General features: G+C 37.5%; 1 protein-coding gene across 1 annotated transcript in view; it reads left to right on the top strand.

Annotated features, from left to right (window-relative positions):
- The window catches only part of camsap1a (calmodulin regulated spectrin-associated protein 1a), a 31,669-nt gene extending 6,383 nt beyond the window's left edge, over positions 1-25,286 (top strand). The window contains 18 exon segments of the mRNA XM_046868458.1: positions 1,085-1,347; positions 2,329-2,496; positions 6,128-6,208; positions 7,193-7,225; positions 8,084-8,225; positions 8,885-9,024; positions 10,108-10,204; positions 10,557-10,722; positions 13,040-13,119; positions 14,966-15,050; positions 15,148-16,694; positions 16,697-17,073; positions 17,784-17,920; positions 19,730-19,917; positions 20,037-20,133; positions 20,290-20,405; positions 21,633-21,751; positions 22,907-25,286. Coding sequence (XP_046724414.1) covers positions 1,085-1,347; positions 2,329-2,496; positions 6,128-6,208; positions 7,193-7,225; positions 8,084-8,225; positions 8,885-9,024; positions 10,108-10,204; positions 10,557-10,722; positions 13,040-13,119; positions 14,966-15,050; positions 15,148-16,694; positions 16,697-17,073; positions 17,784-17,920; positions 19,730-19,917; positions 20,037-20,133; positions 20,290-20,405; positions 21,633-21,751; positions 22,907-23,200 — 4,130 coding nt within the window. The 3' untranslated portion in view covers positions 23,201-25,286.
- Positions 25,287-27,413: the final 2,127 nt, after the last annotated feature.

Below are 27,413 nucleotides of genomic sequence, written 5' to 3'. Positions count from 1 at the left end.
TTCTTTGTTTATTAACATATTTTTAAGTCTTATATTATATCTTAAACCCGCTCATTTGTTACATTTATGATTTTGAATATTCCTATGATTACCTTATCTGCTTGTGCTTTGACTTCTGAGTATTATTTCTGTATTGACCTCAATGAAACCCACACTAAGTTAATGCACTTGTGTTCTGCACCCTTTGTTGTTGTTGTTGTTGTTTTTTTTTTTTTTGCATTTAGAGAATAGAGAGAATGAGCCTCAACATTTTGCTGCACATAATAACATACATGGCAAATAACACAGACACTGTCCACATCATTACCTGCTGCCATAGGAATCATCCAGAAAACAGCTGTCTGCTGTGTGCTTAATCTACTTAGGGACTAGGGATTAGCAGGTTATAGTTAGCTTGGTGCTTAGTAAAAATACTTTAATACAGTGTGTGTTCACCTAACCAGGGTTTACTGTGTGTTTTCTGGCGTAGGCGTGTGGTAGCACGATCTTATCCGTTTAGTTAGATTCTAAATTTCTAATCTCCAAATCACCTGTTTGGGGACTCTCACCTCCTGCTTATTTGTGTGTTGTGGGTGGATGATAAAGCTACCCGCAATAAATCATGTCCATTTATGGTTTCATGAACGTAGCAACTGGAAGTACTACTGACCCTGGGTGTTTTCTAAAAGAAGGAGAAAGGTAGATATATTGTGTGTGTTTAGGAGACCAAGTGAAAGGAGAGTAAGGCCAGAACCGTTGGAGGGGTTTAAACTGTTCTTTCATGGTGTGGATGGAAAGAGAAATGGTGTAGGGGTGATCCCGAAGGAAGAGTTTAGTAAGAGTTTAGGATGTTGTAGAATTGATTTTGTAGTAGCATAAAGGCATTAATACTGTATAAACCTGGCATTCACATTAAAAACTGCAATCCATTTGCAAGTCTTTCACAATTGGGCACTTTTTGTATTATAAATGTTTTGTTTTCAAGATAATCAATGTTCTGTTTCTTCTTTTCCTTTCTCTGTATCTATTATCCCTTCTCTCTTTTCCTATCCTACTTTTTTCTCCTGTTTATTTCCCTTCTCTTTCTCTTTCCTTCTTTTTTTAGATCACGTCCCGGATGATTTGAGAGACCCATTCTATGTGGATCAGTATGGCGTTGAGCACATTAAGCCACCAGTGCTGAAGCTGCTGCTCTCGGCTGAGCTCTATTCGCGCGTGTGTGACTTTCTCTCGCTGGGCGAGCAGGCTACCACCTGCCACACACACTACTCGGTCCTGCAGACACTCGCCCGTCAGTCCATCCATGTCCTGGAGCCTGATGGCACGCCTGTCACCCACCATGACCTCAGCTCAGCCCCCATCAGGATGGTGAGTGGTGTTGTATGAGCACTGACCCTTAACCTTTTGCCAAATGGATCTGTGCATAATGATTGGTGTGAGTATTTGAGTCGGTATGGCCTGCCACACATGACCATCTGCTCACAGCCTGCTATATGTGTGTAATTAGTGCACTACAACAATAGCAAAAATATTACATGTACTAATACTGGGTCTCGTGAATTTATCAATTGAAATGGTAAATTGCTCAAAGGTGTCTCTGTTATTAACTCATGCAGCTGCATGTGATCCTTCGTCCTGGGCAAATGTCTGACGAATATGTTTATGTTTATGTATGTTCATTATATTTCATCTGTCTTGAAATATTGAACTATTGTACCTTGTAAAGCCTCCTTGAGCTTGGGAAAGGCGCTATATAAATTAAACTTATTAATATTATTATTATTATATCTCAGTTCAGTTCGGAGAAGGGTGGAATGTGAATGACTGAATATATTTTAAATGAGCAGATGGTGTGTGGATAATATAGGGTTAAAATGATGTCCTAAAGTGAATGGAAACCCATGAGATGATAAATTGGAAGAAAGCACATTCATTGTAGGTTTTATTGGTTTTAGATTTCAGGCTGGTCAAGTGATTTTTATTGGATGGAAAAATGGAAATACTTGTACTAAACAAAATTGTGTCAGCCAGTGACAAAAAGTATGTAAACCTTTTAAAACCCTTTGAAGTCATTGCTGCAACTCAACCAGTTATAAGGCACATTATATTTGTCAATACCCTTGATAAATATTAAATCACATTTTATGATACATTTATGCACAAAATCATGAACTTCTAAAAGGTGCACATGCTTTTTTTCTTGCCACTGTATAGAGTTCTATACTGAAGAAACCTTTTTAAACACTATTTTTCCCTGTTGTAAAATAAACACAACGCATTTCATTTAACTTGAGAATATGACACCTGGGTAACAGCAGGATTCTTAACTTTGTGTGCTTGTGTATCCAGAGTTCCCACATCCCTCTGATTGATGCTCTGATGCTGGCCTGTACGATGGAGATGATGAGCATAGAGCATGTGGTGTCATGTCTTAAACGCTTCTCCACCTTTTCCCCCACTAAAGAGCTGCAGCGGCCCTTCCACATGGAGGAGGCCATGCTCTTCTGGATCAACAAGGTCAGTAATTCTATGCACATGTTGTGTGTGTTCCAGACCGCTTGCTTAACCTCTATTTAATGGATATAAACAAATGACTTTTTTTTTATTTTATTTTGGAGATCATTTAATGTCTGAGAATTGATAGAATAACACATTTTCTTGGTATTTTTTTTACATGCAAGAACACACTCTGGAGCAAATTTTTTTTAAAATCCAATTTTCAACAAATGCACAGTTTTTTTTATATACACACAAAAAGGTTTAAAAGAAAAAAGGATATTGTAGTCTCTACTTAGTCAGTTCTTACTTACTTACTTACTTACTAATTAACTAACTAACTAATTACTTACTTACTACTAGTAACACCCCTATTGGAAGACCCAAAATTTACAAGACCTTTTTTTAACCCAGTTCATTTTTACCCACTGTTTTTTGCAGAATGTTTTGAGATATTCTCGGGCCATCTTACACTCTTCAGATTTTCAATAATAATAATAATAATAAAAAAAACAGAATTGCACAAGCTTTATCTTGCATATCTGCATAATTCCTAATTTTGGATTCATATTTTGCATCAGTGCTCCTTCATAGAAACCAACCTCTTTTTAGCTTTAGTTTAATAGCTAATTGTGTCACATTTACTTTTAAAACTTATTGATTACAATACATCCTTCCATCAACATATGAAATGCCACATTACCCAAATTATAATAGATCCACCCCTAATATTAATAGTTGCAAATATGTTCTTTTCTTCAAATGCTTTTCCATTTATTTCTCCACACACACCTTTGGTGTAGAGACTGATATCTATTTTTTTTTTTTTTTTTTTATCAGCTCACAACACTTAATTCCATATGTTATCTAGATACTGTTTTGAATATTTCAGCTGTTGACATTTGAATTAAGGTATCAGGTCAAGATTCCTTTCAATGACTCTTCCATGTAGATCATGTTTGTACAAGCAACACTGCAGGTGGAATAGTGCACTGTTTCTTCTGTGTTAGCTAAACCTTCCCTCAGACCCCTTAACCGTGACAATCTGGGAAGGAAATTAGGATGTGAAAGGCAGGCTTTAAGAAAGCATATTTTTATTTTATTTCAGGAGCCCTTTTAAATCCCTTTTCCAAACTATTTAAAACACAAAAAGCACACTTATCATATACACACAGTCACACACTCAGTCTCCTCTTCCTTGCAGCACACACACACACACACACACACACACACACACACACACACACACACACACTACTCTGTTCAAAAATCCTATGCTTGTTTTGTTTGAAGAATTTGAAAATGTGAAATACTTGTACTAAACAAAATTGTGTCAGCCAGTGACAAAAAGTATGTAAACCTTTTGAAACCCTTTGAAGTCATTGCTGCAACTCAACCAGTTATAAGGCACATTATATTTGTCAATACCCTTGAATATTAAATCACATTTTATGATACATTTATGCACAAAATCATGAACTTCTAAAAGGTGCACATGCTTTTTTTCTTGCCACTGAGTTCTATACTGAAGAAACCTTTTTAAACACTATTTTTCCTGGTTGTAAAATAAACACAACGCATTTCATTTAACTTGAGAATATGACACCTGGGTAACAGCAGGATTCTTAACTTTGTGTGCTTGTGTATCCAGAGTTCCCACATCCCTCTGATTGATGCTCTGATGCTGGCCTGTACGATGGAGATGATGAGCATAGAGCATGTGGTGTCATGTCTTAAACGCTTCTCCACCTTTTCCCCACTAAAGAGCTGCAGCGGCCCTTCCACATGGAGGAGGCCATGCTCTTCTGGATCAACAAGGTCAGTAATTCTATGCACATGTTGTGTGTGTTCCAGACCGCTTGCTTAACCTCTATTTAATGGATATAAACAAATGACTTTTTTTTTATTTTATTTTGGAGATCATTTAATGTCTGAGAATTGATAGAATAACACATTTTCTTGGTATTTTTTTTACATGCAAGAACACACTCTGGAGCAAATTTTTTTTTAAATCCAATTTTCAACAAATGCACAGTTTTTTTTATATACACACAAAAAGGTTTAAAAGAAAAAAGGATATTGTAGTCTCTACTTAGTCAGTTCTTACTTACTTACTTACTTACTTACTAATTAACTAACTAACTAACTAACTAATTACTTACTTACTACTAGTAACACCCCTATTGGAAGACCCAAAATTTACAAGACCTTTTTTTAACCCAGTTCATTTTTACCCACTGTTTTTTGCAGAATGTTTTGAGATATTCTCGGGCCATCTTACACTCTTCAGATTTTCAATAATAATAATAAAAAAAACGGAATTGCACAAGCTTTATCTTGCATATCTGCATAATTCCTAATTTTGGATTCTTATTTTGCATCAGTGCTCCTTCATAGAAACCAACCTCTTTTAAGCTTTAGTTTAATAGCTAATTGTGTCACATTTACTTTTAAAACTTATTGATTACAATACATCCTTCCATCAACATATGAAATGCCACATTACCCAAATTATAATAGATCCACCCCTAATATTAATAGTTGCAAATATGTTCTTTTCTTCAAATGCTTTTCCATTTATTTCTCCACACACACCTTTGGTGTAGAGACTGATATCTATTTTTTTTTTTTTTTTATCAGCTCACAACACTTAATTCCATATGTTATCTAGATACTGTTTTGAATATTTCAGCTGTTGACATTTGAATTAAGGTATCAGGTCAAGATTCCTTTCAATGACTCTTCCATGTAGATCATGTTTGTACAAGCAACACTGCAGGTGGAATAGTGCACTGTTTCTTCTGTGTTAGCTAAACCTTCCCTCAGACCCCTTAACCGTGACAATCTGGGAAGGAAATTAGGATGTGAAAGGCAGGCTTTAAGAAAGCATATTTTTATTTTATTTCAGGAGCCCTTTTAAATCCCTTTTCCAAACTATTTAAAACACAAAAAAAGCACACTTATCATATACACACAGTCACACACTCAGTCTCCTCTTCCTTGCAGCACACACACACACACACACACACACACACACACACACACACACACTACTCTGTTCAAAAAAATCCTATGCTTGTTTTGTTTGAAGAATTTGAAAATGTGTTATACTGACTAATACTGTTGCCAATTTCTAACTTGATTAATAAGTCCCATTGATTTGATTAAAGCATTACAACTTAATTAATTTTTGAAATGTAACTTAAAAGGAGTCCAAGCTTTTACACAAATCACAATTACTTTTGTTCTCAATTTTTAGAGATAATGATTTTCTCTACAACAAAAAAAGTTAATTTTTTACTGTCTAAAAATTTACAACTCCTTGTGAGCTTTCATTTTTTCTGAATAGTTTAACAATGTAATAGGAATGCACAAGAGCAGGTTCTTTTGACTGGCATATTGCTTTGAACGGAGAGTGATAGATGGGAATTTAGATGGGAATTCACTTCTTAAGCAAAGTTGGAGTTTAAGTCTTAAAATGGCCAGCTCTACTGAGTCAGTGTGACGCATTTTCTTAAGAATTCATTTACTGAAAGTGTGTTCTATTTTAAACTGTGCATTTGGTGCAGTTGCATATACCAGGTATGGAATTTTCTCCTAACTCATCAGTAAAACCTCATGAGAATGAAACATTCTGTTGTGTGTTTTTCAGGTGATTTCAAGAACCAGGGAGATTTGTGAGAAGGAGTTCAAGTTGAAACAACAATTGATGGACTCACCGTGTCATCAAAAGGTACAGTTGACCAATCACTGGTCATGACTGCAGCATTTACTCTCGATTTCATAGGCATCCTGCAGTGTCCTCCGCATTTGGTCCTGGGTCGGCATTCAATATTCATTTAGACAAACAATGCACTTGTGATTAAAACTGTTTAGCTTTCTTTAAGAAACATTTTTCTGGAGCACACGTAAGGCTTCAGCATACTTAATGCACAATTACATTACACAATTTACACAATTATAAAGGTACATACAGAGAACACAAGGAAGAGCAAATTTTGTTCCTTATTTACAAAGAAAAAAATACCTCAGGTGAAGACTATTACATAAATTAAAGGTAAGCATTCTAGTGAAACCTATGCAATGCATTTAAAGCAATTTGTGTGTCTTTTTACTGGCTTTATGTGGACTTATAAAGGTGTATGTGTGTGTGTGTGTGTGTGTGTGTGTGTGTGTGTGTGTGTGTGTGTTTATGCCACTCTGAAGGCATTTTCATCTTGGAATGAATGTGACCAATCACAATTTTGACCATGTAGTGTGTTTATCCTTGAAGCCCTATGCACAAGAAAGTGAATGCATACAGCTCAATGTGCATTTGCTCTTCAGTTAAATATGTTGAGGTCATACACAGACACACTCTTGGCAGAGAAATGTGTGAGTCTCCTTTCAAGCAACTGCTAGATTTCTATGAGCTTGTGTGAGAAATAGAAAATAGATGGCTTTGAATGTAGACTCATATCCTGTTGTGTGACTCATATCTACCTGTGACAAATGCCCAGAAGGACAATAGCATGCTCCTGTCCTGGATTGGCTAGTTCACTGAGTATATGTCCGTTTGGTTTTAATCTGCACTCTGATCAGATTGATGCGGTACAATCCAAATCTGATCATTTCATTCTATTCTATTCCTGTCCTCCTGCTTCATTTTTAAACTATCTTGACTTTTTTGCTACTCTTCCCGTTTGTCTTCTTTGCCCTGTTCCTTCTTGTTGGATAGTCTCCCTCCAAATGGTACTGGAAGCTCGTGCCTGTAAGTGCTATAATGCCTCCTTTCTGCCTCCTGCATTATACTTGAAGAGTGTGTGTATGAGTGTTTGTGTCTGTATGCAGCAGGTCAGGGAGGTTGGTCTGTTGTCAGATATGTAATTATGTAGTCATGGTTCATGTTGCCATAACGCATGTGTCATTCCACCACATGCATTTATCTTGCTGTCTCTATTTTTGTTTGGTCTCTCTCGTATTTTTTTCCACCGTCTCCGCTCATTTACCTCATTCAGTTTCTTTTCCTTTGTCTTATGTGCCTGTGCCCTCCACTCATTGTCTGTAAGCCTGACTTTATGAATGCATTGGCCCATTGCATGTTGGAGCCAGCAGAGTTTGCTCGTGTGGTACAGTATTCATCCATTTACTCATCCATTGCTTTTCATTTGTTTACTTAGTCATGTCTTGCTGTGTTGTTAAGCTTATTTGCCATGTTGCATTGTGGGGCAGGATTACTTTGAGGTATGATTGGTGAAAAGAAGGGAATCAGAAAGGGATATAAAACAGGTTACACAAATATAACTCAGTAAGCAAGCAATTAAAATATGAACTACTAATGCTTATTACTTAAATTTGAATCATCATTAGAATACTGCATTACAATTAGAACATTAGAAATAGTGTAGAGATGGAGAGAGTTTTTAATTATTTTTAAAACCTGTTCAAGCACAAACTATTTTAGGATTGTAGAATGTGACATGAAGATCTACTCTAGTAAGAGGGATGTATAGACATAATATTTAATGCTCTGTAAGGTGAGAAAGTGAGTGTGTGTGTGTGTGTGTGTGTGTGTGTGTGTGTGTGTGTGTGTGTATACACTGATCTTTGTTTGTCGGCTAATACTTAGGTACGTTACCGTAGAGACCACATGTCCAGTCGTATTGTCCCTCACCTGCCATTGGTGGATGATCTGATGAAAGACCTCTGTGATGGTGCTGCCTTGCTGACCATCATCCATTACTACTGCCCTGAATACATGAGGCTTGAAGGTACGCAAACCCACTTACACTCGCACACCGCATATCATGAACCCGACTAGGGTCCATAGATAATGACTAGCTGTCACACAACGAGTCTCATATATGGGAGAAGAGCTAATATGAACCAGGGTTTCCAGGTTTCATCAAAACTTCCAGTCCAATTATATCTCATAAACCACACAAATACCCTGAAACTAGCTCAAAACATAAGGCATTGGAAAGGGAGACATATTGACCTTCTTTTTTTCAGCCTTGAATAGGAAACAAGGTCACTTTTGTGCTCATGCATTTTATATGTACAGACATTATTTACTCCATAATTACTTTTTTCCAATCTTTGCATTATATCTTAAAATAGAAATGGTTAAATGCATCATAAACACATTGCTTGCACTTTTGATATAGCTGTTTTTTATTAAGTATATAATTGTCTAGTACAAAGGAATCTGTGCAGCCACAGAGTAGTTTTGAACTAGGCCAATTACGACAAAAAAAACATGACCTTCTGATTGTTAATGGGGCAGCAAACATGCTTCCCCTTGATTGTGCAACATCTAGGAAGGTGAGGAAAGCACTGGAACATCGGCTTATGTCTGTCAAACAGCAACGTTGTTATCAAGATAAAAGAGGTCATTAATTTGTCACTAATTTCTTTAATTTGTCTTCAGATATCTGCTTGAAGGAAGTTTTGTCACTCTCTGAGAGTGCGTATAATATTCAGCTCCTAAGTGAGTTTTCCAATGAGTATCTGAACCACTGTTTGTATCTGCGTACTGAAGACTTGCTATACGCTCCAGCAGTGTTAAAGGTAGAAACACACACACACACACACACATACACACATACTCACACACTCACTTTTGTATGGTTGCATACCATAGAAACATACTGCACCACTCTTAAATGGGCTTTTACGCCATTTTTACCGAACATTAGCTTGACCTCATATTTACTTTCTTAATTCACATTGTCTACTTTTGACTTTAAAGCATTCAATTACATTAACAACTTTAACTCTAAATTCTTACATTTGTATAGATTAATTTTACCTCACAATCTCTGCAACTGTAACACATCTTACATGCTTAAATGATTACTTTTACCTCATTTACCTCATTCACTTTTTTTTTTTTTACATAGTTTGACTAGGTTTTCTCTCACATGTACCGCTTGAAAACACCTAGAACAGAGTTTCCCAATTTATGGCCCACAAGCCAAATTATTGACATTGGCCCATTGAATACAGCTGCATTAGTTACATAAATTACATACAAATATTTTCTATTTACTGACTGATTTATTTCTCAATATTATAAAATTATAAATAAGGGGAATCATGGCAACTTTCATTTTTTTATATTAACTATTTAGGTTTAATGAAACAATTAATTTTAGCCCAGGGCTATAAATCTAGTTTTTTCCCCCTTTATAGGAAAACGTTTGGGAAACATTGACTTCAAATCTCTAATTCTATCGATATGTCACTTTTACCATTCACACTCCTTTCTTTTACCTCACATTTACTAAACTGACCCCACATTTATTACATTTGCTTCACGTATATTATTGTTACTTCACAGTCACTGCTTTTATTTTATATTATTTACTATTACCTCACATTACTCACAATACTTCCCCATGCACATTCACTAATTTTATTTTTCACATTTACTTTTCTTTTAGATTTAGATTCACAAATTTCAACTTATAATTCACATTACCTCATTTTGCCTTACTATACTACCAGTTTACTTCAGTAAACGTTATACAATGTACATAAAATACACATTTAGGTTATATATATATATATATATATATATATATATATATATATATATATATATATATATATATACCTAATATATATCTTTATTGATTTTATTCGCTGCAGCACAATTTCATGGTTTACATAGCAGAACTGTTCTGGTGGTTCGAGGTGATGAGACCAGACTTTGTGAAACCCAAAGATCTTCAAGACATGAAAGATGGTAACATCTTTATTGGTTACTCCAATAATTCATTCACATAATACATTTAGTCAAAAGTTGTTTTTTGGTATATTTTTTTTTATATAATAGAGAGAATCTATACCTATGTGCATACTGTAAATTTATTATGATAGCATAATTCCTTTAGATTTGTTTTGTAATTCAGTCTTTATCAGAATAAAAAAATAAATAAATATGTAAATAAATACATAAAATGGATATTTCTGATTGGTTGGAAAGGAAATTAGCATGAAAGGTTAACTTCAGGAAAGCAGTTCAACAGAATTTGATTAGGGCAGATTTACTGAATTGTTTGGCTGGTAGATTGACATCTGATTATTCCTCTTTGCAGTGAGAGTCTTGGCACAGGCAAAGAGCTCCCATCCCCACATGCCTGTTTCAAACTTCACAAAGCGTAGCTTCTTAAGCACCTCCCCGTCAGTGGACTCCTTATCGACAGGCCCGGTTAAGGACAACTGTATCAGGTATTACCGGCCCCTGGAGGAAACTGCATCTGTGTAAGTGTGTCGCTTGTCTGTGATACTCTGCATGTGGTTATATACAGTGGGGTTTATAAGTCAGAGAATAGATTGAAAAGCTTGAGGTTTTTTTTAATAATAAAAAAAAGGACGTTTTAGAATTTTGGAAAGAAAACCCACATTAACTTGAGTTTTCAATATTTAAGACTTTGCACAATTTCTAGGTGTCACGTAACAAGATGAAGGGGGATGCAAGTGCGAAAATATTTAATAACGTGCATGTGTACAAAGCAAACAGAATTAAACTAAACAAAATCTAAACAAAGAAAAAATGAGCTAAATCTGAATCTTAAAACAAGGATACAGAAACGATGGCACAAGAGACAAGAGGGGCAAAAATGGCAAGTCTATATATATATACATGTGTGCAAACATGATATGTTTAAGTTAAATGCAGTCAGTGGGAAATGTAGATCCTGATCATATGCCTGACACTAGGTCATGGATTATACATGAATTATATAACATGAATTTGTTATGTGAACAAACTTGTGGAGGCAATGTCAGCTTGACAGCACATACCAAATACTAAGAAATTCCAAAATTCATGTTAATATTTCCCTAATATTTCAGGGACCAGACAAAAATATAAACCCATCCTATTCAGAGTGGGTCACTGATCCAGGAGTGCTGTTCCCCTAACTCCAACAACATTTTCCAATGTTGCACCAATGTGAAGCAACACAAGTAGTGAGATCCAACCCTAAATAGTGTCACAGTTTTAAATGTGCAGGTGCTAGGAAGAACCAAATAGGTGTTTTGTCATAGAACAACCATTGTTGTTTTTAAGAGATTTAAAGAGAGCTTTTGCTTAATGTAATGACTTTTTCTGGGAAGCAAATAACGCTTCCGAAAGGTTTTTTTTGTAGAATTAGTCATGATAAGTGTTTTATGAAACCTGTTGATTGAAGCAAAACCATTTCCTTAATGCTTTTATTGAAATTAATAAAAAAAGCAAGAAAATTCAGGAGTTTCAAGACTCGACAAGATATATGACTTAGTGTATATGACACAATGACTCCTTCAGAAGAATGGTTGTGTTTAGAGTATAGAGGATCATGTGACAAGAAATAAATGTTTCTCTAAACAAATCTTTTATTATCTATTTATTAATTTTAAAATGTTGTAGGTTTAGGGAAAGATATATGATATGATAAGATAAGATATGATATGATATGATATGATATGATGTGATGTGATAAATAAGACAAATGTTATTAACAATAATATGAATTTTCTAACCTGGAAAAAAGTATTTAAGCCAAACATTTTCATTTATGGCATTTGACAACTGAGCAGTTGAGGGTTAAGAGCCTTGTCCAAGGGCTCACCAGTGGCAACTTAAATGCACCACATGATTTTAACTCAAACCTTTGTTCAGAAGTCCTACATCTTAACCTCTGAACTACCACATCCCCTATAATGTAATGTACAATCCAATTTTTTTACAACATATTACAATAAAAAGCAAAACATTGCCAAAAGGGGATTATTTATTTTTGTCCCGTGTTTTTTCAGCCATTTATTCAGTGGCATAGATACAGGTGGCAGCATTTGACCATCTGGTTCAAAACCAAATCCATGAATAAGCTATTGTAATAGTAAAGGACAGTTACATTGTCATTGTCAGCTGATACTCCTTCCATAACTTAAATCCACAAGAGAAAATTTTATTATACAACTTCAGTAAGAGATTGATCTAATAAGTCTCAAGCTGTAATGTAACATACACTCCCTAGAGTTCCCTACAGCTCTTTTAACATAGTGCCAGGTAGGGTACATTGTGGTCTGAGACATTCCTGGTAGTTTCTGGTAAAATCACCAAGCAGCTCTGTGTGATGTATATAAATCTGTATACAATATAATCTATTCACATAGATCTATAATCTCTGCGAAAAAAAAACGTTAAATGATATATGATTTATTGAATAGATCATATATCATACAACATTTTTTTTCCCACAAATTTCATGTCAAACCAATTTCTATTTTCTGATTTCTATATTCTATTTAATTCAATAATTCAAATCTAGATTAGAGTCTTTTTTGATTGTGTGCTGGCGTAAATTTAAGCACCCTCAGTGTAAATGCTTTCCTGCATTACTGGGTGAACCCATAGTTTCATGAAACAAGACATATAGAATTTCTGTAGCAGTTGACAACAAATCCAGAAATGAGTAAAATAATATTAGTGCAAGTTACAGCAATATGTCTGTTTTAATATTGTATGTGTTTTTGTGTCTGGTGTAATTTGTATGTCGGTTTATAGTTTGTGTGTTTATGAAAATTTTTGCAGTACCAAAGCAAGCACCTCCTACTCGCTTCTTACAATGAAACAAAGACAACAGAATCCAGTCCAGGTGGAGGACACTGCTGGTAAATGTACATTTCTTGTTTAATTGTAAAGTCTTGCAAACATACAACTCTAAAGTTTTGCGCAGTTGCAAAATAAATGGTGTAAAGTAAGAAAGCTTTCAAAATGTGGTCGCGCTGATGGATAAAATCCTCGTGTCATTATCAGCTTTTTTGTCAACTGATGCAACTGAAGGCAGTGTATGCCTCCCTGCCGGTTGAATTCAGTGACCACCGCGTAATTGTCCTTTTCTCTAAAACATACCGGCCTTTTATGAAGGTCAGAAAATGTTTTAGAGCTAAAAAATACTGGCAACCCCTCATCATGAGAAGTCCTAGATGTACTACAGAAATGTAAAAAATCAGGAGAGACACTGGGTGAAAGAAACGATTTTCGTCCCTGTCAGCGTAACTTGATAGGAGAGGGCATCTATACTAAGCCCTAGATATTCTGTTCCAAGCACCTCATTTCCATGTTTATTCTAAACCCTAAGTTGCAACGGAATGGTTTGAAACTCGTTAGCAGTGCCTCGGTATGCAAATCTCTTATATTTTCATAGCAATAGTAGTTTTATTGCAAATTGAAGTCTGTACCCCCGTGAAATGGTGGTTAATAGCTCCGACAGGTTTAGCCATAACGCTCCTTCACCTGACACAGCCGATTCATTACCTTTTCATTACACCTTTGTTCGTTTGCATACCTCGTGCAGATTACTGTCTGCTTGCGAGGCCGAGTCGCCCGAGCTAGGGGGTCTCGACTGAGGAGGTCAGAGTTAGCATGACCGGGGATTCGGCCTCCGTCAGTTATTGTGGCAGCACCGGACAAACATGGGACTTGTTGGATATCCACCACCACTCTCTGCAGTCTTTCTAAACATTTCACCGCCATTGTACATCGTACAGTGGGTTGTATAGTGGGTTGCTTGTGGGTCCACGAGCGATGTTTGGGCATTCCGGCCCATACATGCAATGCACATCGGGTGAGGGTCCCTGCCCGAGATGGTTGCTCGACTTGATGATGGACACGGGTGAGATGCAACCTCCCTGCTTTGTGACTCATTTGGCAAAGGGATGACAGTTGACATGTAAGACAGTTAAGTGCAAGGTATTCAAGACTTGTCACAACACGTTAGTCTATTAATTTCCATAGGGTAGTTAGCCCTTTAAAGGTTCGCCTTGATGCGTGAAGCCCTTAGTTGGCCTAATGCCACTAATTACTTTCTCAATTTAGCAATTTTACTCAACACAATCCCATAGGACTGATTTCCTGTTCGGTGGCGGAATCTAATAATGGCCCGCTTTTTAAACAATTTAGCGACAAGCCAGCAGCAACTGGATGTGCTGAGAGAGCTTGATGTAGTCCCTCATGGAAGAAAAAGCGCGATTGATGTTGTAAGGGGTCGACCAAGACAGACATGGTGTCATAGGAGCTTCTATTGTTGGTCACGCCCAAAGCGATTCACATTGTGAAAAACCGAGCGAAGTTAGAAAAAGAACTCCCTTCTGCTTTTCATCTCCCAATTTGCTTGGGAGAGACCTTGTTTATGCAGCATACTGTAACTATTACTGTAACTTAGTATTACAGTTAAATGTGCAAGGTCCAGTGACATGCTAGTTCCTTTCATAACTTACGTTATAGCATTCACAAACACACAGCCTGTACAGTCTTTCCTTTTTCTTATTACTTTCATTTAGCAATAAACAAAAGGAAAGCTTAGACAGTAGTTAATGCTGTAACATAAATGATAATAATGTTTTTTTACAGAGGAATTTGTTCACCAGATGTTGAATATAATAAGATAATTATAAATTATAAGACCAATATAATTAGGACAGTGTTTTTCAGACTTGTGTGTTTGTATGTGTGTAGAGTTCAGGAACAGGTCAAGTTCTCTCTCACGCATGGACGGACATAGTCCCGTATCCCGGCTGGCCTGGATGGAGAGAAGACAAAGGTGAAAGTACAGAAATACATGTAAAGATTATTGAAAAAATATTTAAAGTCAGTCCAACATTTCTGAGTCTATTTCTGTCTTTGCTTGTCTTCTGCAGACCAATTTCTCAGTTGGAAATGGAGTGGGAACGTGTGGGTGGTGACAACATCAGTTTAGCGCGCTCCATCAGCAAAGACAGTCTAGCTTCTAATGTCATCTCTGTAACGCCTCGTCACCATGTCAACGTTCAGCCTTCCCAAGACCCAGTACACAGCAATGACAGTGAGGAAAAGGAGGAGGAGCTTGTGGGCATTATAGGACCAAGAGAGATGTGTGGGTTCAGAGAGCCTCAGCCAGAGAGCTTCTTCCTGGAGCCACTGCAGCCGGCTCTTTTACGACCTAATAAGGAGAAAATCACAGTGGTCAGTAAACGAGAAGAAAGTGGTGAGGAGCAAATTCACAGAAGAAGAGGAGGACCCTCACCGATTGACCGCACAGTTATAAACCAAAGCTTCATGACCATTGACACTGTGGAACCAGAAAACATAGAATCTGGGCAATCTGGTGGTTTCTTCCTACATGCAAACTCTGAGCTTCCGAGACACGGAAAACACGAGTTGGTGATTGGAGCGTCAGAATCAGACATAGAAGATGAAGAAGAGGATGATGATGATATAGAAGAGAAAGAGCTTGAAAGTACTTTGTTGTTTCCAGGTGAAAGGTTACAGTGCCCAATTTACAGAAAAGAAGAAGATGAGTCAGCAAAGTTGTGCGAGGATGTGCAAGTGTGTGAACACGGAGACAAAGATGGCACCAGTGGATGCTGTAGCCCATGTCCAAGCTCAGTTTCGCAAGCTAGCAGCACCTCTAGTCGCATGACGAGCTTCGCAGAGCGAAGATTGCACCGCACTATGCATGACGGTTACAGCAGTGCCAGCAGCTCACATGCTACCACTCCGGATGGCTCAGAAAATGACACTTTGAGTCCTGACATAAAAGGGAGCATGGCATCAGACATTGTGCACCTGCGATTGCAGCTAGAGGATAAGCGACGTGCCATTGAGGCTCAAAAGAAGAAGATGGAGGTGCTGGCAGCACGGCAGAGGCTTCAGCTGGGCAAAGTTGCTTTCCTCAATGTGGTTAAGAAGGGACACAGCGAAACACTGCCCCATCACACCAAAAAGGAATTAGCTGCAATCAAAGAGAAAGTATTGACAAAGGATGATGCATGCATAGAGGCGATGAAGGCCAAGAGCAAGGAAACCGAGAAAAATCTTGATAAAGAGACAAGAAAACGATGGAATGATTCAGTTTCACCTGCTGCCACTGCTGGATTAAATAGAGATAATCACATGAGTGAAGGGGCAGTTGAGGAGGAAGTGGGCGAAGACTTAGACCTGAGTGATTGTAGCCACTCAATCGAGCTTTTGAATGACGCAATTGGTGTAATCCAGCAGCAGATGATGCAGCTTTCTGTCCAGCAGGAGTTGCTCATGAAACAAACCATTAAGTCTCCATCGCAGGAATACATGATCAAGCCTAAATCTCCTGAAGCAAAGCCCCGAGCCTCTGTCCAGTTTTTAGAGATGTCTACTGCCACACGCCGACCTCCCAAGTTAAGTTCGTCCCGTAGCGCACAAACAAAACCTTTGGAACTTAGACTAAGCAGGAGAATACCACACGTCCAAGTTCAAAAGTCAGTGCCCGGACACCTACTACTGATTCCAGAACACCTACAGAATGCAGGATGCTCCGAGCAGGGAATGACAAAGAGGATGTTGCCAAGGCAACTGGGCGTACCCCTGGCAAAGCTGTGACACGAAATACCACATTCCTTCTCCATGACTCTGGGAACCAAACGTCAGAGGTCCCAGAGTTGCCCAAACTAGAATCTCCAGCAGTGGAAGAGCAAAGTGGTCCTGCAAAGGAGATTGTTGTTCAGTCTGAAGAGAAGAAAGCCCAGCTGATCGAGGTGGCCCTGTCGGACCTGGCTGATGCCCCAGACTCTGACGAGCAAAAATCAGGACTGGGTTTTTTCTTCAAGGTGCCAGTAATATGCTTTTCTCTTGGGGTTTTTATAGACTCTGAGTTTGTTTGCTGTGAGAAACCATTAAGGGGCCTTTTAAGGGGCAGTGCCAAATACTGAGAATGACTAACAAAAGGTTAATTTTTGATTGTAAATTAGTTGAAATTTCAACCTTGCTATTACTCAGCTTTTCAATCTAAAAGACACAATGAACAAATAAATTGATTATCAATCCCACTTTATAAATTTTAGAGTATAACTAAGAGGGGTGGGTGTTTGCTGTTTATTCAGTCACTTTGCTTTTTCTTTTGTCAAAAATGTTTTCACTGAACAGTATAAAATGGTGACTAGAGGCATTTAATTTGCCAACTAGTGCCGGTTCTTTTTTTTATTTCTGAACAACTGACAACTTATTTATCATAAATGCATTCTCATATAAAGTGTTTATAAAGAATTTTCTAAATTTTATAAAGAGTATATTTGAACATCCAATTGTGTTGGTATGAGTATTTTATAAACTGCTAATCTGGGAATTAGCACAATTATCTACTATTATCCATGCCATGATGACACTTTCTATACTATTTGATATGAACATTAACCGGAGCCCTTGACCTATGTCTGACTGACGTTTTGCAATGTGCTCCTGCCATATGATTGGCTAATTAGTTACTAATAAAGTGGACAGAAAGTGTATTTACATGTGTGTATATACCCTGTGCATGTAGGACGATCAGAAGGCTGCAGACGAGCTGGCTAAGAAGCGTGCTGCCTTTCTGCTGAAGCAACAGAAGAAGGCTGAGGAAGCACGACTTCGCAAGCAGCAGCTGGAGGCAGAGTCAGAGCTCAAGCGAGATGAGGCCAGGTACATTTGTGTTTGTGTCTTGTGTATGTGAAAGAAATCAAGACAACGGGCAGTTTAGGTCAATTTGTATATAAGTGTTCATTGAATGCGAATGCAAAGAATAAACACAGAAAATGTATGATTATAATCTTAAATACATTTTTGTAGGGTTTTTTCGGAAGTACTTCCTGTTTGCAATTGTCACCTGTTTTACAGTTTTTTTGGATAATACTAGTTGTATCTGTTGCAAGTGTAGATTAAAAAAAGAAACTTATATCAAGTTGCTAAATTACAAGTCCTCGAGCTTCTTTTCTGTGAGGGCCACATTATTTTTGTTTCTTCAATTTGGGGACTGGGTTGGTCTGTAAAGTAAAATTACATGGGCTGGAGTGACTACCAGTATTATTTCAATGAATTTATTATGCCTCCTAATGCTGGATTAGTTATTATTTTGTCATGCACCATACAGACAAATGAGCTATCTCCTTTATTTATCTATTTTAAAGAGATAGATTTAACTAATCAAAAGAGCGATATTACTATCATATTGAATTTTTTTTACTTCACTGCTATTGAAATCCAAACATTTACCTACTGCTGCCTATTCATATGGTTGGTGGTTGAACAAGTAATTAAGCTATGTTCATAAATAGAGGTCGCCTCGTTTTTTAAACGGAAAAACGCACCTCACCTGTGTTCTGAGCTGCACGGCATCGGGAGACAATTTTTTTTTTTTTAAACGCACGACGATGCCAAAAGATAAACTCCCGAGAGAAATAGTTGTGAAAGGAAAGAGGGAGACCGTAAACAATGACTTTCTTGGTAGGCTACTGTTTAGATACAAGCCGTTGTAACGCGTTGAGTCTGGGTGAAGGGAGAGCTCGCTAACTCCAGTTGCAACAGAAATCATATAAGCACAGACAGGTTTCCAAAACTCATGCTTTTTTTATTTTTCTTGCCAACAGCATTATGGGTTAGTCAAAGAAACTTAGAAATCAGCATCAGAAAATAATAAGGACATAATCATTGTCTTGAACACATGCAGTAATACTGGAAAAATGCAGTGGCATGCTATTCCCAAAATACCGCTATGCTTCTAAAGGAAGCGCAACATATTTCACCCGTTACACCGTGTGTAACGTGTCTGTCGTTAAAGCCTGTGTAAAGTACATTAGTGTAGACTTATAGACAGGTGCGGCTTATTTATGTTAAAAATAAAAATATTTGTAAAATTCAGTGGGTGCGGCTTATATATGGGTGCGCTTTATAGTCCGGAAATTACGGTACTTAACTTTTTTACAGTAAAAAAAAAAATGTATCGAATCATGAAAATATGCTAAATGAAATAAACAAATATATTTATTAATAAATATAATTATATCTCACATGTAAAAACAAACATCATATGGCGTCAGTGATTAACGGCGGTTTTTGTAATGACAGCGGCCAGGAAGCCGGAAAAACTACCTGTTTTTGCCGACAGCTGATAGTCCCAGCAATCAAACAATTTATAACTAATATAATAACTTAAGGGAAATTTGAATTTGAAAGCCAATGTTTATTTCCAAATACAGATTAGATATGAGTAAATCTTATATTTAAAATAGAATTTTGATAACATGTCTCTGGCATTGTTCAATGGGCCGTTACAAGAGTGAGGCCGGGACATATTCAGCCCACGAGCCATAGTTTGGGGACCCCTGTACTAAATCATGGCTTAACATTTTCTTGATAACTAGTGAACTTTCTGTTAAAAAATCATGACACCCCAGGCCAAAAACAGGTATATTTTTAAGTCTGTTTGTATGTGCATGCATGTTAATTTGTCAGGCGTAAGGCAGAGGAGGATCGCATGCGTAAGGAGGATGAAAAGGCCCGCAGAGAGCTCATCAAGCAGGAATATCTGCGCAGAAAACAGGAGGAACTGATGGAAGAACAGGGAGTGGCCAAGCCCCGCCCACACCGCAGGAGGCCCCGCCCCAAATCACTCCATCGTGGCCAATCCGGGAGCAATACCCGTATGAGAGTTTGGCCTCTATGCTGTCTATGATGCACAATTTACAAAATGCAAAATAATGTGTTTGAAAAGTTGTTGAGTTTTATAATTCTCTATCTATCTCTCTCTCTGTCTTTTCAGCTGTAAGTTTATGTGCTGCTCCATCTGGCTCCTCTCTTTCTTTGGCGTCTGCTGCTACTGAAGCAGACAGTGTTGCCTCTGGAGGGGGTTCGCAGAGGTTGGTGAATCTCTGAGCACTGTGAGAACAAAAGGATGATCATGTTTAGACTGAGACTATATAATAAAAATGTTTGATTATTTTGTGGTAAAATTAAAATACTTGACGTGTGTGCATGTGTGTGTGTGTGTGTGTGTGTGTGTGTGTGTGTGACAGAGGTGAGTCAGTGGAGTCGTTTCCTATGTTAAGCCGTAATGCTAGCAGAAACATGGAGAGAGACTGGGACAACGGTTCGACTGCTTCCTCCATCGCCTCTACAGCAGAGTACAGTGGTAGAGTACAACACACACACACACACACACACACACACACACACACACACACTCCCAGTCAAATATTCCTATTCTTGTCGGGAGGGGACATTTTGTCTCCACCAAGATATAAACAGGGTTCCCACGGGTCATAGAATTTCTGTAATATCATAGAATATTAAATGGTCTATTCTAGACATTGAAAGTTAGAAAATTAGATTCATGGAATATCAGGGATTTTTATTTTTCGCTTTAAATTTTAGTTTCCATTTATCAAAATGTACTATACCATTTTATAATTTTGACGCCATTTTATTCTCTTTCCACTCAGCAACTGATAATCACCTGTTCATGTACATTTTAAGAGCTTTGGCTACAAAATGTAAAACTTCAAAGACTGGATGTTAAAATGAGACGACAGAAAAGATAAATGTAAAGTTTATAAAACCACTATCAAACTATCAAATATGTCAATCCATGCAAACAGTAAGAAGCATGCTACCCCTATGCAGTAGAAAGGAGCATCTTCTTTCTCAAGTGCCCATCACACGCAGCCTCTCCATATAGCTTTAAGAGAAAAGCAGTCAGCTAATGAATCCGCTCCCACCTCCAGCAGTGACAGTAGTAGTTAAGCAGGTCTCGGCTTAGCATTAGCAAAGACCCTGGAGCCTGAAATCTTGTGGTGCGTGAAGCTTACTGAGTCCCACTGGTCATACAGATCATTAGAACAAATTGGTATGTAGCTATCACTTTAGCTAGCTAGTAATAATTAAAATTATTTTTAAAGTGTAGCCTATGCTAGGTAGCATTAATGCTCGCTGACAGAATTGAAAATGTAGCTAATTAGGTTGCAAGCTAATTACTAATAACTCTTGACAAATTCTTAGCCTCTGCAACCAGTATTTACTTATGTATTTAAACTCATAGATTTGTGTAAATGAATCGTTATTTATTGTTTTGATCAATGTCGTATTAATGTTTAGGATAACCGAAAAGATTGACAAGGTCCTTGCAAATAGAGAGGTTTAATACACTGTTTTTTGTCTGCTTAGTGCTCAGCATAGCAGTGGCATGTTTTTCCATTTATTATAGATCATGAAAATTCCGCTTTTTAGTCAGTGAACGTCAGGAAAAATTCAGGGACTTTGACATTTGGCTTATAGTGGGTTCCCTGTAAAAACACCAGCCCACTCACACAAAGACACACACATTCTGATAAAAAAAAATCTTCCTATGTGCTTGTTGTAGGTCTGAAGTTGTTTAAGGAGCCCAGCGCTAAGTCCAATAAGCTGATCATCCAGAATGCCATTGCCCACTGCTGTCTGGCTGGAAAGGTCAATGAAGCCCAGAAGAATGCTGTGTTAGAGGTGATCCATCTACTATTAACTGGACACACACACACACACACACACACACACACACACACATATACACACAATAAGTATCCCATATCCCAATTTGACAGTTTAAAGTTATAAAAACAGAAACGTAATTTGCCAAAATTTCCACCATTGTCCAAAGATTGCAAGTTTAAATGCTGACAATGCCACAGCTATGACTGGGAGTCCAAGAGCGCTACAAAGATAGCCGTGTTCTCTATGTTTCAGGGATGGCATATTCTCAGTCTCTGACACTATCAAGCACAATTAAATGTCTTTCCAAGTCCATTACACTGGAAATATTTCTGTGCGGGCTGTGCATCTGGTACCTGGGCCTTTAGTGGGGACGTACCCAACTTAATCCACCTCTTAATACCACCACTATCAAGTCACAATTATAGAAACCATCAATACAATACAAAAACGCAATATAACAACACGCGGCATTACAGAGAGACGCATTTCACATATGGAGGGTAAATACCATTTTACTAAAGCAAGAAACCCAGTTAAGACATCTCCAAACCTCTACACTACTACTTCAACTGTGCTACGTACATCATCTGGAGCAGGTCCGAATCAATATTTGTCTAATAACATGACAAAAACATAAAAGTGTAAATAAAATCCAACCTACTCACCAGAGATAATTTCTCACTCATAATTTGCACCGCTCCTCAGAGGCTGTAATCCAGTGGTACCGCTCATTTTCACTGGTCTGAAAGTGGAGAACGAACCCTTTCCTGGGCTGAGACACGCTAGCTAGCTTCGGGGTTGGCCGACCTCCTCACGATGTCTAGCTTTTCTTGAAAATGTATTTTAACTATGTCCAAGACCAAATCAATTTCTATTTCTCCGTAGGCATAAAAAAGTCTAACTCAGATGTATTAATGTGTGCAGAGAGCTACAGACGTGTTTTGCCAGTCGAACTTGGCTGTAACAGTTTTCCTCTGACCAACCAATCAGAGGAGGGAAAAATGCCGATGCTATTCTGGGCCAGCTAGCTAGCCCTGTGAGGCGAATTTAAAATAGGATTGGTTAAAAAAACGACCCATTGATAATATTCTCTATGGTCCTAAGTGCTTTTAGTTTGAACTCAGATTAAAATAGGGCACTAATATTGTTGCTTGTTGTTTCCCCTAGGAAATCGAGCGCTGTGAAGCCAATCACCTGATGATCCTGTTCCGTGATGGAGGCTGCCAGTTCCGGGCCCTTTATGTGTTCTTGCCTGACACCGAAGAACTGACCAAGCTGTTGGGTACCGGCCCACGTGCCATAACTCGCAAAATGATCGAAACGCTCTTCAAGTACAGCTCAGACCGCAAGCAGTTTACCGTCATTCCGGCCAAGACGGTCTCGGCCAGTGTGGATGCCATCACCATCCATAATCACCTGTGGCAGCTCAAACGAGCTCAAAGCTCCTCCAAGAGGAAATGAAAAACGTGACACATTTCTCTTGGCTCCTAATTAAGCTTCCATGGGCATCTTGTACAAACTTCTGGCCTTGTGTCACGCCACTGTCAACGGCCCACCAGCTGCATCACCACATATTTGCAGCTCAGGCGGCTCAGCAACTTTAAAAGGAAGTGGCGCGCTCGTTTCTTGCACACCTATTAGCTCCGGAATCGTGCTTCCTTATTTGCTGTCTATTATATAGCTATTGTTCCACTCTTTGTTGTCATACTTAGTGCAGCTGATGGCCTGGGTGTTGTGCATGTTGAGCGTGTATGTGCAGGTGAGCCTCACTGTCGAGATAAGATTTATCAACCAGAGCCGCGGAATCTTGATATCACCGCGCTGCCTTGATTTGCATACAGAGTTCTTAACTCCATCCTCACTGGTCACATGACCCTCAAAAGATGAGCACACCTGCCATTGACGGAGTGGGGCATGTATCTGACGGACAGTGATGCGAGTTAATATAAAAAGGATGTGTTCTATTTAGTTCAGTTGGATTTTTTTTTTACAGCAGGTATTTTCTGCATGTGGCACTTTTTCAGTTTGGAAAAAGAGATGGGTTCTACTGTAGTATTATTTCACTTTAAACAGTCACACACCTGCACACACACACTGTGTGTCTGTGTGTGTTGGGTTTTCTGTTACCTCTATGCTGCTGATTTTTTCCATTAATAATGCTGACTATAGCAATGCACTATGACCAGCGCTATGTGCAAAACTGCAAACTGCAAAAGCACATGAAAAGGGGTGTGTGTAAATGAGGTGTGTATATGTGTGTGTTTTGGAGTAGTTAGTGAGGTTGGATGCTGAAGTGGAGTCAGTACAGGCATTTGTGGATTACGTTATTCACAGTTTGAAAGCTTTTATCGTGGGACAGAAATGTATTTGTGTTCACAGTCTGATTGTCCTCTGCTTCACCCCCTCCTCTATTCAGGGTTGTCTTCTTTTTGGTGACCACTGACAGTATTGATGTACTTCTGCAATTCTTTACTGAGCAACATGATTGTCATGGGAACACTCTGGTTATGTTGCGTGTGTGTGCGTGCGTGTGTGTGTGCGTGTGTGTGTGCGTGTGTGTGTGTGTGTGCGTGTGTGTGCATGTGTGCAGTTTTTCTGTAAAAGCCTTTGCTTTACTTTTTCTTGTCTTTTTTCACATATTTATTTTAAAGAAGAGCCCTTGAAAATAAATGAATTATTCAAGCAATGTCAGTTGTGTATAAACATTGGTCTTGCTTTCATGTTTTTCCAGTGGTCTGCACAAAGTTTCACGAAGACAGAAACTATGGATTTTACTCCAAACCCTTACAAAATCATTTTGTATTTCTTCACTGTGTTCCCAGTGGCCTCACATTGCCTATAAAGTCCTGTATTTTTGGGAACAGTGGAAAAAATATGGGTAATTAAGAATTCATGGGGCTTATATGGTGCCAATATTTGTGAAAATAAATTTAGACCAGCCCAGGTCACATCAACAATCATGCTATGCACTACTGCCTCATAATTGGATGATCAGATAAGTGCATGAATGAGTAGGTGTACAGCTGTTAATAATAAAGTGCTCAGTGAAAGTATATTCAGGATCATTTAAAGTATCTGATAACTGATGTTGGAGCAGTACAAGAAAAAATCTAATCTTAGTGTAAGCAAAAGACATTGAACATTTTCAGTTCTATACAGCTTACACAAAGTTTTAGATCGGTCCTGGGAAATGAGTTTGGAGCCCTACCCTTGTTCTTTGCTCCCATGGATATCAAACAATTGCAAACAACACGGTTTTATTAAAAATAAATAAATAGTTTACATTCTTTGTTGAATATGTGCTCCACAATTGTTGCCATGCTTTTAGGCATTATTTTGTGCTAAACTAATAGCTCTGAAGAACACATGGCCATTAAGGTCTGCAGACTGTAATAAATGTAATAAAATCAGAGATTAAGTGCGGATTAATTCAAATTTTACAATGCACTGTCAGCTGTATTTTTTCTGTTATTAATAGTATCAAACTATTGTTGCAACAGCCATGTATACATCTCAGTTTTTAGGATGTTTATATGTGAATAAAAACTAAAATTAAATCAGATCATCATACAAAGCTATTGTGTAATTACAGAAAATGTTATTAATCTGCTTGGTTTATATAGATTTAATTTATGATCTCTTTATGAATTTTGGAGGGCCAATATTTTTTGTGTGTGAATAGACTTCCAATAGAGAAACAGAAATCTTTCAGATTTGATTACAAAAACCTTCATTTATGTTATAAAAATAAACAAAAGTCTTATGATTTTGGAATGATATGAGGGTGTGTAATTGATGACACAATTTTCATTTAGGGTTGAACTAACCGTGTTAGGTGTAAGGATAGAATTGCATTGGTACTTTTATCTTGAAGTTTGCATACCAAAGTCCTAAAAAGCTATCTTTTTTTCTGTTATATAATTCTGTCTACACTACTCAAAGATAATGTCTCCTAATGCCTCAAATCGATGTTGACATCAGTTTGACCTGTATCCCACCACAATGTATAATTTCTCTTAACGATAAAATTGTTTATCTACATTTAATTCAATACTTGTTTATTTTTAATAGTGCTTTAACAATATATATTGTTTCAAAACAGCTTTACAAAAAAATGCATTTATCTATGTCAATTTATATTAATGTGTTATTAGAGGTGACTGTGTAAAAAGTATTATTCATAAGGCAGAAATTTACAGTTTTAAGGTAATACAAATCATGCAGTTAACGTCATGTGGTCAGTTAATCTAAAACAATGAACACGTTAAATCAATATTTACATGTTGCGATCATAACTATGTAAGGAAAATTTTTTCTTTTCAGAGTTGCCATAATGTGAAGTCCTCTCAGAGTTGGTGTCGCTCCTTCACAGGTGTTAGACTAATCTGAATTGAATCTTAATTTACCAAGCCTAATATCTCATATTACTTATTAGATAAATACTTTTTAGATGCTCCATTGGTTTGAACCCTGAGAAAGGAACTAAGGCCAGCCAGGTGAAGGTGGGGTCCAAGAAGACTTGTCCATAAAAAGGCAGCAACTGTGTTTCTCTATGTGGCCACCATCATAAAAACCTTTTCGACTTTATTTGCGCCTTTGTTCAGTAATGAAAATTTAAATCTTCTTTGGTTTTAATTTTAGAATGCAGAGTTAAAATCATAAATAACATAAACATAAAAATCACATTCTACAGAATTGTAATACATTTTACAGTTATAAAGTGTTTGAAATTACAGTAGGAAAGCTGAAAGAGTATAATGGCAACCAAACACCAGTGTTATACTGTACATCTTATATTTTCTACAGCACAGTACTGTAATATTTATTACGGTAATAAACTGTTGTTCCAAATTACAGTAGGCGCACTGTAGAATAACAGCTTTATGCTGGCAAATCTAGCTGCAAGTTGTTTACTGTAAATTACCAGGATTTATTTTACAGTGTAAGGTTTATGTATGGGAGTGGCCATGGCAGGACCTTGATTTTATGGTCAGTAAACCATTTTTATGTTGATTTTGATGCATATTTTGGATCCTCCATGAAGATCCAACCACAGCCCATTTTAAGCTTTCTAGATGATAGTGATATTTGATTAGAGTCCATGATGCCTAGTATCCTAACAAATTGTCCAGGTCCTCTGTCAGATAATCAGACCACATTTGAAACATTTGAAAGCCACTTTTTCATATGCCACTATTGTGTGCTAACATTAAGAAAGCAATCTGACTGATTGGCAAATATGAGGCTGATATAATACATGTGATCACATGGCTTTTATGATTTATAATCACACTCTTGGTGCCACCCAAATGAGGATGTCTTTGAGTCTGGTTCCTCTCAAGGTTTCTGCCTTATTCCCTCTAAGGGTTCTTTTCATTGCCACGATCTATATATATATATATATATATATATATATATATATATATATATATATATATACAGTACAGACCAAACGTTTGGACACACCTTCTCATTCAAAGAGTTGTCTTTATTTTCATGACTATGAAAATTGTATATTCACACTGAAGGCATCAAAACTATAAATTAACACGTGGAATTATATATGGAATTATATACATATCAAAAAAGTGTGAAACAACTGAAAAATGTCATATTCTAGGTTCTTCAAAGTAGCCACCTTTTGCTTTGATTACTTTGCACACTCTTGGCATTC

The sequence above is a fragment of the Silurus meridionalis genome, chromosome 15 (assembly GCF_014805685.1).
Source record: "Silurus meridionalis isolate SWU-2019-XX chromosome 15, ASM1480568v1, whole genome shotgun sequence".
NCBI classification, from domain to species: Eukaryota; Metazoa; Chordata; class Actinopteri; order Siluriformes; family Siluridae; genus Silurus; species Silurus meridionalis.
Note: the sequence above shows the minus strand (reverse complement) of the source record. Positions and strands in the feature narration are given on the sequence as shown.